A 17,500-nucleotide genomic window follows, 5' to 3' on the forward strand; every position below is an offset into this window, starting at 1 on the left:
AGCAACTGCAGGTCTCATTAGGAGAAAAAAAAAAAAAAACCACAAAAGGCCCTGGTTTCACTTTTTCTTCCCCTTATTTTTAAGCAAAGAGAGGGAGGAGGATTTTGTTGTCACAGAACTCAGGAAATACTTTCCCTAAACTGCCTACGCTAAGATGTTTCCATCTGCTCCCCTCTTATCACCCCTCTGCCACGGTTTCCCCTCCTACCTGATTATCAAGCCAACACTCCTCACTTTTGGTTTCGAAGCTGTCCATCCCCTCGCCCCCTCCTCCCTCACCTCCCTTCTGTCCTTCTCCAGCCCAGCCCGCACCCTCCGCTCCTCCGCCGCTAACCTCCTCACCGTACCTCGTTCTCGCCCGTCCCGCCGTCGACCCCCGGCCCACGTCCTCCCCCTGGCCCGGAATACCCTCCCTCCCCACATCCGCCAAACTAGCCCTCTTCCTCCCTTCAAAGCCCTACTGAAATCTCACCTCCTCCAGGAGGCCTTCCCACACTCAGCCCCCTTTTTCCTCTGCTCCCCCTCCCCATTGCCCCGACTCCCTCCCTCCGCTCTACCCTCCCTCCCCAACACACAGCACTTAATAATGATAATGACACCATTGATTAAGCTCTTACTATGTGCAAAGCACTGTTCTAAGCGCTGGGGAGCTTACAAGGTGATCAGGTTGTCCCATGGGGGGGCTCACAGTCTTAATCCCCATTTTACAGATGAGGTAAACTGAGGCCCAGAGAAGTGATGTGACTTGCCCAAAGTCACCCAGCTGACAAGCGGTGGAGCCGGGATTTGAACCCATGACCTCTGACTCCAAAGCCCGGGCTCTTTCCACTGAGCCACTCTGCTTCTCTTGTGTACATATGCACTTGTGTAATAATAATAATAATGATGCCATTTATTAAGCGCTTACTATGTGCAAAGCACTGTTCTAAGCGCTGGGGAGGTTACAAGGCGATCAGGTTGTCCCACGGGGGGCTCACAGTCTTAATCCCCATTTTACAGATGAGCTAAACTGAGGCCCAGAGAAGTGAAGTGACTTGCCCAAAGTCACCCCGCTGACAAGCGCCGGAGCTGGGATTTGAACCCATGACCTCTGACTCCAAAGCCCGGGCTCTTTCCACTGAGCCACGCTGCTTCTCTTGTGTACACATGCACTTGTGTAATAATAATAATAATAATAATGGTATTTATTAAGCACTTACTATGTGCAAAGTACTGTTCTAAGCGCTGGGGAGGTTACAAGGCGATCAGGTTGTCCCACGGGGGGCTCACAGTCTTAATCCCCATTTTACAGATGAGGTAAACTGAGGCCCAGAGAAGCGATGTGACTTGCCCAAAGTCACCCAGCTGACAAGCAGCGGAGCCGGCATTTGAACCCATGACCTCTGACTCCAAAGCCCGGGCTCTTTCCACTGAGCCACGCTGCTTCTCTTGTGTACATACGCACATAACTATAATTCTATTTATGCCTGCTTACTTGTTTTGATGTGTATATATATATACCTATTATTTTATTTATTTAGATTGATAGATTTATTTAGATTTTAGACTGAGAGCCCACTGTTGGGTGGGGACTGTCTCTATATGTTGCCAACTTGTACTTCCCAAGCGCTTGGTACAGTGCTCTGCACACAGTAAGCGCTCAATAAACACGATCGATGATGATGATGCTATTGAAACCTGTTTACTTGTTTTGATGTCTGCCTCCCCGCTTCTAGACCGTGAGCCCGCTGTGGGCCGGGATTGTCTCTGTTGCTGAACTGTATTTTCCAAGCGCTTAGCCCAGTGCTCTGCACACGGTAAGCGCTCACTAAATACGACTGACTGACTGAATGAATGAATGAATTCCCATCCCATCCGGGGACAAGGAGCAGGGGGTGGGAAGGGGAGGCATTTTGGGATGGGTGGGTTGAAAGGGAGGCTCAGGATACACAGTGCCAACCTTAGAGAGACGCTTCCGGGCCTCGTGGTGGGCGCCGAACCGATTCCTGCTCTCCGGGAGCTTGAAATGGAGCCTGGTTCGGTGGGGACGAGGCCCGGGGACGCCCTGGAAGAAACCGGGCTTTGCCCCGATGCCACCCCAGCACTTTCCCGTAAATGGGTCCAAAGCTCCGGCAGCCCCAGGGCTGGGATGTGGGGCGGACTCCTGCTTAGGAAGATTTGCTTCATCCCGGGCAAAATCCCACAGCAGCGTGGCCTAGTGGCTCGAGCCCGGGCCTGGGACTCAGAAGGACCTGGGTTCAAATCCCGGCTCCTCCACTTGCCTGCTCTGCTTGCCACTTTGCTTCTCTGTGCCTCGGTGACCTCACCTGGAAAATGGGGATTTCTACCGTGAACCCCGAGTGGGACAACCTGATTAACCTGTATCTACCCCAGCTCTTAGTACAGTAGTGCCCAGCACATAGTAAGCGCTTAATACATACCACACACACCCAAAAAAGCCGAACCTGCCTCTCTCGCCCCCCTCCAACTCGTTTATTCATTCAGTCGTATTTATTGAGCACTTACAGCGTGCAGAGCACTGTACTAAGCGCTTGGGAAGTACAAGCTGGTAACATATAGAGACGGCCCCTACGCAATAGCGGGCTCACCTAGCCAGGCCTTGGCCCAAGCTCTGTGTTTGGCTAAGCCCTGAACCCATCTCTACGCAGAACGTAAAGCCCCAGAAAAGCAGAGGTACCCACCCGGGACAAATGCCGTCAGGTATTCGAACCACTGCCTTATGGTGGAATCCCCGAATAAATAGACCACTTTTCCTTGCAAGCACTCGGTAATGTTGGCGGGCTCGTCAAACCGACGGATCTTGTGCTTTCTCGGCCTCCACCGATCCTGGTAATAATAGCCGGAAGGGAAAGGGTCCGCACCTTGGGATCGCTCCAGATTGTTTGCTTCTGGAAAGGGAAAAGGGTGATCGTTTAGCGCCTTCCTCCTTCCAAACCCGAAAAAAAAAGCCAAATCGCCCGAAACAAAAGCCGTGGCGTGACCCACGACGGCCGACGTGTGCGACCTGTTTCCTTTTTCCGATCTTGTAGCCGCCAGCGGCTGGTGGCGAGCGATTTTTTTTTTTTTCTGGTTCTTTTCGGGGGAGGCTGAGGGTGTGCCGGGAATTGTCCGCCCGCCTGTGGAAGGGAGGTGATCAAGGGATTCAAGTTCTCTCCCCGATGACACAGAGGAAGCGGGGAGAAGAGGCGGGTGCCGAGGAGGTGGCCCGGCCGGGCCTCACGGTAGCCATGGGCAGGGCCGCAAATACCGTCCACTAGACCTCTTTAGGAACATAATTGACAACCGAGAGGATGAACCTACTGGCTGCATCTCGTCTAACTCGCCGCTGTCCTCTCGCCCACATCCCCCCTCATATCTGACTCTCTTCCTCCCTTCAAGGCCCTGCTGAGAGCTCACCTCCTCCAGGAGGCCTTCCCAGACTGAGCCCCTTCCCTCCTCTCCCCCTAGTCCCCCTCTCCATCCCCCCATCTTACCTCCTTCCCTTCCCCACAGCACCTGTATATATGTTTGTACACATTTATTACTCTATTTTACTTGTACATATCTATTCTATTTATTTTATTTTGTTAGTTTGTTTGGTTTTGTTCTCTGTCTCCCCCTTTTAGACTGTGAGCCCACTGTTGGGCAGGGACTGTCTCTATATGTTGCCAATTTGTACTTCCCAAGCGCTTAGTACAGTGCTCTGCACACAGTAAGCGCTCAATAAATACGATTGATGATGATGATGATGATGATCTGACAGACGATTACTCTCCCTCGCTTCAAAGCCTTTATTGAAGGCCCATCTCCTCCACAAAGCTGGCCCCGACTAAGCCCTCTTTTCCTCTTCTTCCACTCCCTTCTGTGCCCCCCAGTTTGCTCCCTGTACTCACCCCCTTCCCCAGTCCCGCAGCACTTTCATAATTTATTTATTTATATTAATGACTGCCTCCCCTTCTAGTCTGTAATTTTGCTGTGAGCAGGGAATGGGTCTGTTATATTCTTATATTGGGCTCTCTCAAAAGCTTAGTACAGTGCCCTGCTCACACAAAAAGTGCTCAATAAATATGATTGACCTGATCACCTTTGCACATAGTAAGCGCTTAATATTACTATTTATTTATTTATTTTACTTGTACATATATATTCTATTTATTTTAGTTTGTTAGTATGTTTGGTTTTGTTTTCTGTCTCCCCTTTTAGACTATGAGCCCACTGTTGGGTAGGGACTGTCTCTATATGTTGCCAACTTGGACTTCCCAAGCGCTTAGTACAGTGCTCTGCACACAGTAAGTCCTCAATAAATACGATTGATTGATTAATAAACGCCATTATTATTTTTTTATTATTATTATTTTATTATTATTATTGGCTGAGAGAATTAAGCTCATTATGAAGCGAGGGAAGGTACCCAGACTCTTACACAAATAATATAGAAATGGTTTCCGTGTGAGTTTTTTCTGGTATTTGCTAAATCGACATTACCTGCGTGCTTATTGTGTGTAGAGCATTTATTCATGCATTCATTCAACCGTATTTATTGAGCGCTTGCTGTATGCAAGCACTGTACTAAGTACTTGAGAGAGTACAATATAACAATAAAAAGACTCTGTACTAAGCACAGTATAATGGAGTTGGTAGACGCTATCCCTGCCCCCAGGGAGCTTACAGTCTACATGGAGAGACACAATAAAATAAAGTATAAATAGTTTAAGGATATATACACAGGTGCTGTGTGGCTGGAGCGGGTATCAAAGTGCCCAAGGAGTGCATAGTTAGGTGCTTACTAAGGTGACCTGCTCTGAATTAAGCGTGGGATAGATCCGAAAATAATCAATCAATCAATCGTATTTATTGAGCGCTTACTGTGTGCAGAGCACTGTACTGAGCGCTTGGGAAGTACAAGTTGGCAACATATAGAGACAGTCCCTATATGTTGCCAACTTGTACTTGTAAAGCAGGTCAGACGCAGTCCCTATCCTAGGTGGAGCCCACAGTCCCCATTATCCCCGTTTTTCACAGATGAGGAAACTGAGGCCCTAAGAAGTTAAGTGACTTGCCCAAGGCCACCCAGCAGGCAAGTAGAAGAGTCGGGACTCAAACCCAGGTCCTCCGACTCTTGGGACTTTGCTCTTCCCATTAGGCCATGTTGCTTCTCTTTCTTTTTTCATGGTATTCGTTAAACGCTTACCACGTGCCAGGCACTGTACTAAGCGCTAGGGTAGACCCACGATAATTGGGTTAGAGACAGTCCCTGTCCCACGGAGGGCTCATAGCCTTAATCTCCATTTTACAGAGGAAGGGACCTGAGGCACAGAGAAGTTAAGCTACAGGCCCAAGGTCACACTGCAGACAAGCGTCTACACACTTGGATCTGCGATCTTTGGCTATTTCATCTTCGCCCTAGCCTCAACCCCAAAGCACTTACCTACTTATCTTTTAATTAGATATTATGCATTACCAATGTATATTAATGTCCGTCTCCCCCTCTAGTCTGTAAGCTCGCTGTGGGTAGGGAACGTGCCTGCCAACTCTTGTAGTGAACTCTCCCAAGTGCTTAGTACAGTGTTCTGCACAAAGTATTCAACAAATACCACCGATGACGATGACGACGTGATGAAGGCGGAATTAGAACCCAGGTCCTCTGATTCCCAGGCCCGTGGTCTTTCCACTGGGCCACGCTGTTTCCCTGTTTCATTCTATTTACATGAGTGAGCGTTTTCCTACGGTAGTTTACGGCAAAATAAGACCTCCCTCCCTACCGACCGCAGCGACGAGCAAATGTGGAACTGATCTGCAGGCCTGAGAGCCAAGAAGGCCCAAATAGGGACTGGATGCAGCAGATGGTTTCTATAAAACGAAAATGTTGCGGTGCGCCTGTCTGGGATAGTTCGGGAACTCAGGCTGCAGGTCCGGGGAAAGGCAAGACCCTCTGACAGTGGCCTCCGAACCAACCAGTCTCTCCGCTCTCGATTCCTGAAAACGAAGGCTCTCCTTCCCGACGGCGGCTCTGGGGTTTTGCCGGCGGGGGGGGGACGGAGGGAAGGAAGGCCCCTGATTTAACAGGAAAGGAAAAGTTTTAACAAGGTGGCGGAAAACAACCCTTTGGCCCTCGCGAAAAAACCTCTGCAGATCTCCATACGCGTGTCTCCTCCCTGAAGGACCAGAGAGATGGAGCCGATTCTAAGAATCCGGTTAAAGTCGTGATTCCACAAGAAAGAGCCTAAAGCGCTTTTCCTGTGACCCTATCGGCAGCAGTAGTAGCCTCTTCCTCATCCTTTTCTTTAAAAAAGTGTTATTTGTTAAGTGCTTACTATATGCCAGGCACTGTATTAAGCACTGGGCTACCCAAGCTAATCAGGATGGTCCCACATGGGGCTCACGGTCTCAACCCCCATTTTACTTAACTTCCTAAACCTCAGTTATTTCGTCTGTAAAATGGCCATTAACGCTGTGAGCGCCACGTGGGGCCAGAACCGCATCCCCCCTGATTACCTTGCATCTACACCGGCACTTGGTACAGTGTCTGGCACAGAGCGAGTGCTTGACAAATACTATTTCCCAAAAAGTGCCTGACACGTTCCCTGAAAGTGGGGTTTAATGGAAGTCGTATTTTTGTACCCCCACCTTCTTAGCTTCGAAGTTGAAATGCAAAACAGCCTTTTTCAAAGCTTCCTCTGAAGAAGACGGGTTCTCGGGGAGGGGAGGTCGAAAACCGCTTGGATTCAAAAGCGTTCGCAGAATGCATCAAGTCGCAAGGCTACCGTCAGTGGCTTCTCACGAAATCAATCACTGTCAAGCAGCACAACCGCGGAGCCTCGGAAGTTCTCGAGAGGTTCAAGCCCTCGCTTTACGGGGATTAACGGCAGTTCTCGGAAACGTCAATCCGTGGCTAATTCTGCGGAAAAACGCCTGCTTCCTGCCTCGTGCCGAACGGGTTGCTATGGAATGGGGTATATTCCACCCGGGAAGCGATCACCGCCTGGAAGCAAATGGGGAAATCCGAGCCGCCAACTTCTACAAGAGCGCTTCGAGCCTCGAAACTTCCTCTGTCATCGTCTACTCTCATTTCTAAATCTGCCTCTTCCCTTCCTGCCGCTTCCTCCAAATCGTGACACGCTTCTCCGGGAATACCTGCCCTCCTCTGCCTCCTCCAGACGCCCTTCCTGCTCGCCGAGCACCATTCGCGGTGGGCTCTGATGTCCTCGGACAGCTCCCGACGGCCGCAGAAATGGCCTCGCAGAGCTCCTCCGGTTCCTCCTCCAAATCCCTCTACTTGTATCTACCCCAGCGCTTGGTACGGTGCTCGGCGGAGGGTGACGAGCGCTTGACAAGTACCGCGGTAATATGAGACGGCAAGTCAGAATTCTCAATTTATTTTTCATTCGTTCATTCATTCAGTCGTATTTACTGTGTGCAGAGCGCTGTACTAAGCGCTTGGGAAGTACAGGTTGGCGACATCACCCGCTTTTTCAGAAAAACACGACCTTCTGCGTGCATTTCTTGCCAAGGTTGCCAATTTGTACTTCCCAAGCGCTTAGTACAGTGCTCTGCACATAGTAAGCGCTCAATAAATACGATTGATGATGATTTCTTTACAACCTAACCCCCTCCTCTTGGCTCCAAGATGTCAATCCAAAATGGCCTTTTAAAAGATTTCACCCACTAGAGACGGGATTGCTGTGCAGAGACACGATTCACTTGTGCTTAATATAAATGTAATAATAATAATAATAATAATAATAATAAAATACCCGGCTAATTCTTCTTTACCTTTTATTCCTAAGGGCATCACAGTCACCGAGTCTGGACCACTGGAGAGAATTGGCATCTTGATGTTCACGCCACTTAAAAAAGAATAAAATGGAAAAACAGAAGCTTAGTGACCCAGGCCCGTTTCTTTCCCCTCACAGCTTTTCTGGGTGTCATTCTTTTAGACCGTGAGCCCACTGCTGGGTAGGGACCGTCTCTATATGTTACCAACTTGCACTTCCCACGCGCTTAGTACAGTGCTCTGCACACAGTGAGCGCTCAATAAATACGATTGATGATGATGATGACTTCCCAGGTTAAAACTTGACAGTGCTTTGATACGGGTTCGAATCTGTTAGTCGGTCAAGAAGCGCCGCGCGTTTTAAGGAAGCTGCCGGGCGAATTACAAGACACCGAGGGGTTGAACATCCTTTCCTAACAAAAGCAGGGATGTCTTGGCCGTGAGCGAGCCTGTTTAGTCATCAGCTGGCCGTTTTCCCAGTCATCAGCAGGATTTCTGGAAGTGCCTAATTGAGGGAAGTGATGAAGGCATTCCTAACTAATAGCAGTAATGGTATTTACTGATGGGACTGGGGAGCTTGTTGTGGGCAGGCACTGTCACTCATTCATTCATTCAATCGTATTTATTGAGCGCTTACTGTGTGCAGAGCACTGGACTAAGCGCTTGGGAAGGACAAGTTGGCAACATACAGAGACGGTCCCTACCCAACGCAGTCTAGAAGGGACTTATTTATTGTTGTATTGTACTTCCCAAGTGGACTTCCCAAAGGACTCTCGGGACCATCCACCGGGCCACTATCACAGACGTGGTAGACACGTTCCCTGCCTCCAGCGAGCTTACAGTCTGGGGGCGAGACGGACACGAAGAGAAGCAGCGTGGCTCAGTGGAAACAGCCCGGGCTTTGGAGTCAGAGGTCATGGGTTCGAATCCCAGCTCCGCCAGCTATCAGCTGTGTGACTTTGGGCAGGCTACTTCTCTGGGCCTCAGTTCCCTCGTCTGTAAAATGGGGATTAAAGCTGTGAGCCCTCCGTGGGACAACCCGATCACCTTGTAACCTCCCCAGTGCTTTGCACATAGTAAGCGCTTCATAAATGCCATCATTATTATTATTATTAATAAGAAAAAGCAGAAATGGACATCATCATCATCATCATCAATCGTATTTATTGAGCGCTTACTGTGTGCAGAGCACTGTACTAAGCGCTTGGGAAGTACAAGTTGGCAACATATAGAGACAGTCCCTACCCAACAGTGGGCTCACAGTCTAAAAGACTAAAAGACATGAGTGTTGGGGGGCTGAGGGAGGTGAATGAAGGGAGCGAATCCAAATGCAAAGGCGACGCAGAAGGGAGTGGGAGAAGAGGAAATGAGGGGCTTAGTCAGGGGAAGGGAGAACAAGCTGGCACCTTCGCTTCAATCAGGCCAGGACGCGGAGGGAGGTCACAGGCTCCAATACAGGGCTGAGGTAAGGCTGCTCTCCCACCTGGTTCCCAGAGTCAGCACTGTACTAAGCGCTTGGGAGGGGACAACATAAACAGAAACAATCCCTGCCCACAATGAGCTTAGAGTCTAGGGCAGTACGGCCCCAGAGGCCCGGGGAAGCGGGATCTCCCTCAGCATGGCCTTGCTTCCTTCCGCCTCGCTCTCCACATGCGATGCTACCAGATAATAAGACCGTGAGGTTGGGTAGGGACTGTCTCTATATGTTGCCAATTTGTACTTCCCAAGTGCTTAGTACAGTGCTCTGCACATAGTAAGCGCTCAATAAATACGATTGATGATGATAATAATAATGACGGCATTCATTAAGCGCTGACTATGTGCCAAGCACCATTCTAAGCGTCGATAATGGCATTTATTAAGCGCTTACTATGTGCAAAGCACTGTTCTAAGCGCTGGGGAGGTTACAAGGTAATCAGGCTGTCCCACGGTGGGGGGGCTCACAGTCTTCATCCCCATTTGACAGATGAGGGAACTGAGGCACAGAGAAGTGAAGTGACTCGCCCAAAGTCACACAGCTGACAATTGGCGGAGCTGGGATTTGAACCCACGACCTCCGACTCCAAAGCCCGGGCTCTTTCCACTGAGCCACGCTGGCTTAGGAGTAGCTGGAGGGCAGACAGACATACTTTCTGTGAATCCCGTACCCTCTCCAGTCTGGGGAAAAGCTTTTTTTTAAAACCCACTAAGATTATGAACTGGAAAAGCCCTCTCTTAAAACCCTTCTGTAAAAAGAAACGTTTCCAGCGGCCAAGAGAGCTCAAAAGTCTGCATGGCCAGGATTATTGAGGGCGCTCTTTATTAAGTAGCTCTTGGGATAATAATAATAATAATTGGTACTTTTTAAGTACTTACTATATGCCAATCAATCGTACTTATTGAGTCCTCACTCTGTGCAGAGCACTGTACTAAGCACACGGGAGAGTACAACAGAACAGAGTTGGTAGATATGTTCGCTTAGCACAAGGAGCTTACACACACCGCGGAAGATACAAGATAATCAGGTTGGACACAAGGAGAATAAGGATTGAATTCCCTATTTGACGGGTGAGAAAATGTGACCCAGAAAATCCGTCAGCCTGGGCATAATTGGAAGGAACGGTTACACTGTCTTTCTCAAGAGGTTTTTCACTTCAGGACTTCAACGATTCAAACATTTGGACTCTTGATTCCTTTTAACCTCCCAGAAAACAGCACTGAGTGGGATCGAAGCCACCACGTTACTTCCAGAATCATTCCTGGGAGTTAAGAGTGGAGGCAGATCAATCAATCCATCAATTAATCGTATTTATTGAGCGCTTACTGTCTGTACTAAGCGCTTGGGAAGTACAAGTTGGCAACATATAGAGACGGTCCCTACCCAACGGTGGGCTCACAGTCTAGAAGGGGGATGCATTATTTTCTTAACTTTACCAGTGAGTCAGCTGAGAGAACATATGCCCAAGGACCTCGGGTAAGTAGCACAATTAGGACGGGAACGTCTGGCCACCCTCAGGGGATTGCGGATGCCCCTAATCGATCGAGGGTATTGTCTGAGCGTTTCCTGTGTTCAAAGCGCTGCACTTAGCCCTCTGCAATAGAGTTGGTTCATCCAGACAGAGAGAGCCAAAGTCCGAGAGTGCGTCTGATTCTCAAATATCGGCTCATTTCTCCTCGAAATTAGTTAAGCGCTTAGGACGGCGCTCTGCCCACAGTAAGCGCTCAATAAAGTCAAGCGATTGCCAGTTTAGGTTTTACACCTCAGAGAAGCAACATGGCCCAGTGGCCAGAGCCCGGCCCTGGGAGTCAGCAGGTCACGAGTTCTAATCCCGGGCTCTGCCGCTTGTCTGCTGTGTGACCTTGGGCGAGTCTCTTCACTTCTCTGGGCCTCAGTTCCCTCATCTGCAAAATGGGGAGTAAGGCTGTGAGCCCTACGTGGGACGGGGACTGTGTCCAGCCCAATTATCTTGTATCTACCCCAGCGCTCAGAAAAGTGCCTGGCACATAGTAAGCGCTTAAATACCATTATTATTATTATTGTTGTTATTATTATTGCTATTATTATTATTATTATTTATTATTAATAGAGCCTTGAAACTTCATAGAGGGCTCCCTCTGCTGACCGTCCTGCAAAATGGCAGGACCTTGGTCCTTCCATTCATTCATTCATTCATTCAATCGTATTTATTGAGCGCTTACCATGTGCACAGCACTGTACTAAGCACTTGGGGAGTACAAGTTGGCAACAGATACAGGCGGTCCCTACCCAACAATGGGCTTGCAGTCTAGACCAGTGGGACTAAAACAAACCCAGAAGAAATGGAAAACTCCAGGTTTTGTTTTCCTGAAAGCTCATGAATAAGGGGGCTTCTCCCTAGAGGTTGGTTTTCCGGAGTTATCCTCCCTCTAGATAGACTGTGAGCCCACTGTTGGGTAGGGCCCGTCTCTACGTGTTGCCGACTTGTACTTCCCAAGCGCTTAGTACAGTGCTCTGCACACAGTAAGCGCTCAATAAATACGATTGAATGAATGAATGAATGAATTTTTTTTCTCCCGATTGGTGTTAGGATGGGTACCAAAGAACCCAGGAGATATTCTTACAGGAGAGAAACGCCTTGAATCCTGTATCTGTCCTGAGGATAAGTGCTTAATAATAACAATAATAATAATAATAATAATAATAACAATAATAATGGCATTTGTTAAGCGTTTACTATGTGCAAAGCACTAGGGAGGATACAAGGTGATCAGGTTGTCCCATGGGGGGCTCACAGTCTTAATCCCCATTTGACAGATGAGGCCCAGAGAAGTGAAGTGACTTGCCCAAGGCCACCCAGCTGACAATTGGCGGAGCCAGGATTTGAACCCATGACCTCTGACTCCCAAGCCCGGGCTCTTTCCACTGAGCCACGCTGCTTCTAGGCTGCTCTGCGGTCATTTTGAAGGAACGTGATATTCCATTAAAAACAAAAAATTAGGCCACCCTCACGAAAATCTAAGCCCACCCCCACTCTCTCAGCCACCCTCTGTCGTGCCGTAATGACTAGGAATGTGGGTTGGGAAGCAGCGTGGCTCAGTGGAAAGGGCCGGGGCTTTGGAGTCAGAGGTCATGGGTTCAAATCCCGGCCCCGCCAATTGTCAGCTGGGTGACTTTGGCCAAGTCACTGCACTTCTCTGCGCCTCAGTTCCCTCATCTGTAAAATGGGGATGAAGACTGTGAGCCCCCCGTGGGACAACCTGATCGCCTTGTAACCTCCCCAGCGCTTAGAAGAGTGCTTTGCACATAGTAAGTGCTTAATAAATGCTATCATTATTATCATTACTTGGAGTCGGAAGTCATGAGTTCAAATCCCGGCTCCGCCAACTGTCAGCTGTATGACTTTGAGCAAGTCATTCCATTTCTATGTGCCTCAATGACCTCATCTGGAAAATGGGGAGTAAGACTGTGAGCCCCCCATGGGACAACCTGATCACCTTGTAACCTCCCCAGCACTCAGAACAGGCCTTTGCGCGTAGTAAGCGCTTAATACATTCTATCATTATTATTATTATTTGGAGTCAGAGGTCATGTGTTCAAATCCCAGCTCCGCCAATTGTCAGCTGTGTGACTTTGGGCATGTCACTTCACTTCTCTGCGCCTCAGTTTCCTCAGCTGGAAAATGGGGATTAAGACTGTGAATCCGCCCTGGGACAACCTGATCACCTCGTAACCTCCCCAGCGCTCAGAACAGGGCTTTGCACATAGTAAGCGCTTAATACATTCTATCATCATTATTATTATTATTTGGAGTCAGAGGACATGGGTTCAAATCCCGGCTCCGCAAATTGTCAGCTGGGTGACTTTGGGCAAGTCACTTTACTTCTCTGCGCCTCAGTTCCCTCATCTGGAAAATGGGGATTAAGACTGTGAGTCCGGCCTGGGACAACCTGATCACCTTGTAACCTCCCCAGCGCTCAGAACAGGGCTTTGCACATAGTAAGCGCTTAATACATTCTATCATTATTATTATTATTTGGAGTCAGAGGTCCTGGGTTCAAATCCCGGCTCCGCCACTTGTCAGCTGGGTGACTTTGGGCAAGTCACTTCACTTCTCTGCGCCTCAGTTCCCTCACCTGGAAAATGGGGATTAAGACTGTGAGCCCCCGCCGTGGGACAACCCGATCGCCCTGTAACCTCCCCAGCGCTCAGAACAGGGCTTTGCACATAGTAAGTGCCTAATAAATCCCCCCTCGTCCCCCTCTCCATCCCCCGCATCTTACCTCCTTCCCTTCCCCGCAGCACCTGTATATATGTATATATGGTTGTACATATTTATTACTCTATTTATTTTACTTGTACATATCTATTCCATTTATTTGATTTCGTTAGTACGTTTGGTTTTGTTCTCTGTCTCCCCCTTTTAGACTGTGAGCCCACTGTTGGGTAGGGACTGTCTCTAGATGTTGCCAATTTGTACTTCCCAAGCGCTTAGTCCAGTGCTCTGCACCTAGTAAGCGCTCAATAAATACGATTGATGATGATGATGACTTGTACATATCTAGTCTATTTATTTGATTTTGTTAGTATGTTTGGTTTTGTTCTCTGTCTTCCCCTTTTAGACTGTGAGCCCACTGCTGGGTTGGGACCGTCTCTAGATGTTGCCAACTTGGACTTCCCAAGCGCTTAGTCCAGTGCTCTGCACACAGTAAGCGCTCAATAAATACGATTGATGATGATGATGATAATAAATGCCATCGTTATCATTATCATGAGCCTCGCCAGCGACGGGGGCGAGGGGATTCGATCGCCGGGGGAGCCCGGGCGACGGATGCGGCGTTCCCCGGGCCCTACCTCTGGAAGAAGACGCTCTCGGCGGCGGACAAGAGGCCCTTCTGGTACCCGCCTTTGAAGTGGGTGACGCGGCTCCCGCAGGACAGTCTCTTCGGCCGGTAGCAGAACCAGGGCTCGCCGGTGTAGAGGTCGGTGAAGTTGCACGTGGGCAGGCCGCCCGGCAGGCAGACGTTGCAGACGGTCGTCTCGGACAGCCGCCCCGAGCGGAAGAGGCTCTTGAAATACACCCTGTGCGGCTTCTCCTCCCGCAGCCGCCGCAGGACCGGGATGGCCTCGCTGGGGTGCACCAGGGACACGGCCACCGTCACCTCCCCGGGCCACAGCAGCGCGAAGGAGGCCCTGTAGAAGCCGTTGCCGGAGTCGGCCACCCGGCCCACCGCCCCGGCCCGCAGCGGCGGCGAGTGGATCTTCACCTGCAGGTAGTCTCCGCCGTACTGCTTGGGCCGCCCCTGGAAGTCCCGGACGTGGATGAGCACCTCCAGGGGGTCGCCCACCCGGAAGGCCGCCCCGGCCTGCAAGATGACGAAGTAGCTGGAGGCCGGGTCGCTGCTCCGGGCCAGCGGGACCGGCTCCCTGGGGGCGTCCCGCCACCGCAGGGCGGCCAGCAAGGAGGCCTCCTCCGCCCGCTCTCGCCTCGACAGAGCCTGGCGCTCGTACCCACAGTAGGGCCTGCCGCCCGCCCCGGGCGCTTGCGGCTCCACGTCCTGCCCGCTGGCGTCGAGGAGAAACGGCGCGTCTCCTTCATGGTCCAGGTGCTGCGGCGGAGTGGGGGGGGGAAACACACAACAAGCACAAGCTTCACGCGCGGCCTTGGGGCATCGACTGCCATTTGAGGGAGAAATCGTCGGTGAAAATGCGCTGGCGGTTTGTTGGGTGCTTACGAGGTGCCGGGCGCTGTACTGAGCGCTCTGGTCCCCGCCCCACACGGGGCTCCCGGTCGTAATCCCCATTTTAGAGGAGGTAACAGAGGCACGGGGCAGCTGAGTGACTTGCCCGAGGTCGCGGGAGCGGGGGTTCGAACTCACGGCCTCCGGCTCGGTGGAAGGAGCCCGGGCTTGGGAGTCGGGGGTCGCGGGTTCGCATCCCGGCTCCCCCGCGCGTCTGCTGAGTGACCCCGGGCAAGTCACTTAACTTCTCCGAGCCTCAGTCCCCTCGTCTGTAAAATGGGGATGAAGACTATGAGCCCCGCATGGGACAACGTCTTCACCTTGCATCTCCGCCAGCGCTTAGAACAGTGCTTTGGAAGCAGCGTGGCTCAGTGGAAAAAGCACGGGCTTTGGAGTCAGAGGTCATGGGTTCGAATCCCGACTCCACCACATGTCTGCTGTGTGACCTTGGGCAAGTCACTTAACTTCTCTGCGCCTCAGTTACCTCATCTGTAAAACGGGGATGAAGACTGTGAGCCCCACGTGGGACAACTTGATCACCTTGTATCCCCCCAGCGCTTAGAACAGGGCTCTGCACATAGTAAGCGCTTAATAAATGCCATCATCATCATAGTAAGTGCTTAACAAACGTCATTGTTATTATTCATCATCATCATCAATCGTATTTATTGAGCGCTTACTGTGTGCGGAGCACTGTGCTGAGTGCTTGGGAGACTATAATATAACAATATAGTAGACAAATTCCCAGCCCACAACGAGCTTACAGTCTAGAGGAGCTGGAAGTAAATCACTGATACTTCTACAGCTTCCTCCTCTCCCTACCCCAGAGAATAGTCCTTCAATCAGTCAATTAATCAGTCCTATTTATTGAGCGCTATGTGCACGGCACTGTACTAAATGCTGGGGACTGAGAAGCAGCGTGGCTCAGTGGAAAGAGCCTGGGCTTTGGAGTCAGAGGTCATGGGTTCAAATCCCGGCTCCGCCAACTGTCAGCTGGGTGACTTTGGGCAAGTCACTTCACTTCTCTGGGCCCCAGTTCCCTCATCTGGAAAACGGGGGTGAAGACCGCGAGCCCCCCGTGGGACAACCTGATCACCTTGTAACCTCCCCAGCGCTTAAAACAGTGCTTTGCACGTAGTAAGCGCTTAATAAATGCCATTATTATTATTATTATTATTACTACAATCCAACAGAATTAGCAGACATCTTCCCTGATGGAGAAGTCCGCGGCCTAGTGGATGAAGCGTGGGCCTGGGAATCAGAGGGGACTGGGTTCTAATCCCGGCTCCTCCACTTGTCTTCTGTGTGGGCAAATCACCTCACTTCTCTGTGACTCAGTTACCTCATCTGTAAAATGGGGATTAAGACCGTGAGCCCCGTGTGGGACCAGCTTGTATCTACTTCAGCACTTGGAACGGTGCCCGGCACATAGTAAGCGCTTAACAAATACCATAATAATAAAAATAAAATTGTAAAATGTTCACCGATGAGCGCGCCAAGGGGCCAATGAGGGATCGGGGGTCCCAACCACGCCGGTCCCACAAACGGGTTGTTCTTTGTTGTGCTGTTGTTGTATTTAACGTTTGTGACGTCTGCCGCTGTTTTTTCTCTCTTGCCGCCTTGTCTCTTTTCCACAGAGAGCTACTCCCTTCTTGGTAGCTCGCTCCTTGGCACATGGCATTGTTTTACAAAACAAGAGCCCTTGCTAATAATAACAATAATAATAATAATAATAATAATAATAACAATAGTAATAACTTGTTAAGCGCTATGTGCCAAGCATTGTTCTAAGTGCTAGGGCAGATACAAGTTAGTCAAGTTGGACAGCCTCCTGGGGCCAAACAAATCCTGACCTCTCAAGAAGAAAATTTTAAAACAACCCGCTGGGCGAGAGCCTGGGCAGAACTCAACACCAAACTATGTCCACGTTTCTATTCTACCTGGATAGTCCTTTTGCGGGCGCTTAGCACAGTGCTTGTCATATGATAAGCTCTTATATCAGTCGATCGTAATCATTGACAGCTTACTGTAGGAAGCAGAAAAACAGCAGAGATGGTAGATACGTTCCCTGCCCACAAGGCGCTTACAGACTACGGGGGAACATTCATTCATTCATTCAATCGTATTTATTGAGCGCTTACTGTGTGCAGAGCACTGTACTAAGCGCTTGGGAAGTACAAGTTGGCAACCTATAGAGACGGTCCCTACCCAACAGTGGGCTCACAGTTTAGAAGAACATGACACCGCAACTATTAGAGAAGCAGCGTGGCTCAGTGGAAAGAGCCTGGGCTTTGGAGTCCGAGGTCATGGGTTCAAATCCCGGCTCTGCCAATTGTCAGCTCTGTGACTTTGGGCAAGTTACTTCACTTCTCTGGGCCTCAGTTACCTCATCTGTAAAATGGGGATGAAGACTGTGAGCCCCCCTGTAGGACAACCCGATCACTTTGTAAACTCCCCAGCGCTTAGAACAGTGCTTTGCATATAGTAAGGGCTTAATAAATGCCATTATTATTATTATTATTATTAATCCCTCAAGGGGCCATTCTTTTT

General features: G+C 50.0%; 1 protein-coding gene across 4 annotated transcripts in view; it reads right to left on the reverse strand.

Annotated features, from left to right (window-relative positions):
• The window catches only part of NXPE3 (neurexophilin and PC-esterase domain family member 3), a 40,902-nt gene that overhangs the window by 7,443 nt on the left and 15,959 nt on the right, over positions 1-17,500 (reverse strand). For 3 of the 4 annotated variants that reach the window (XM_038766113.1, XM_038766111.1, XM_038766110.1), the window contains 3 exons: positions 14,064-14,818; positions 7,753-7,826; positions 2,682-2,888 (listed from right to left, as the gene is read on the reverse strand). In XM_038766113.1, coding sequence (XP_038622041.1) covers positions 2,682-2,888; positions 7,753-7,826; positions 14,064-14,818 — 1,036 coding nt within the window. The remainder of the gene's footprint in view (positions 1-2,681; positions 2,889-7,752; positions 7,827-14,063; positions 14,819-17,500) is intronic. The other variant, XM_038766114.1, reaches the window with a different exon arrangement.

This window comes from Tachyglossus aculeatus, chromosome 24, assembly GCF_015852505.1.
Source record: "Tachyglossus aculeatus isolate mTacAcu1 chromosome 24, mTacAcu1.pri, whole genome shotgun sequence".
NCBI lineage: Eukaryota > Metazoa > Chordata > Mammalia > Monotremata > Tachyglossidae > Tachyglossus > Tachyglossus aculeatus.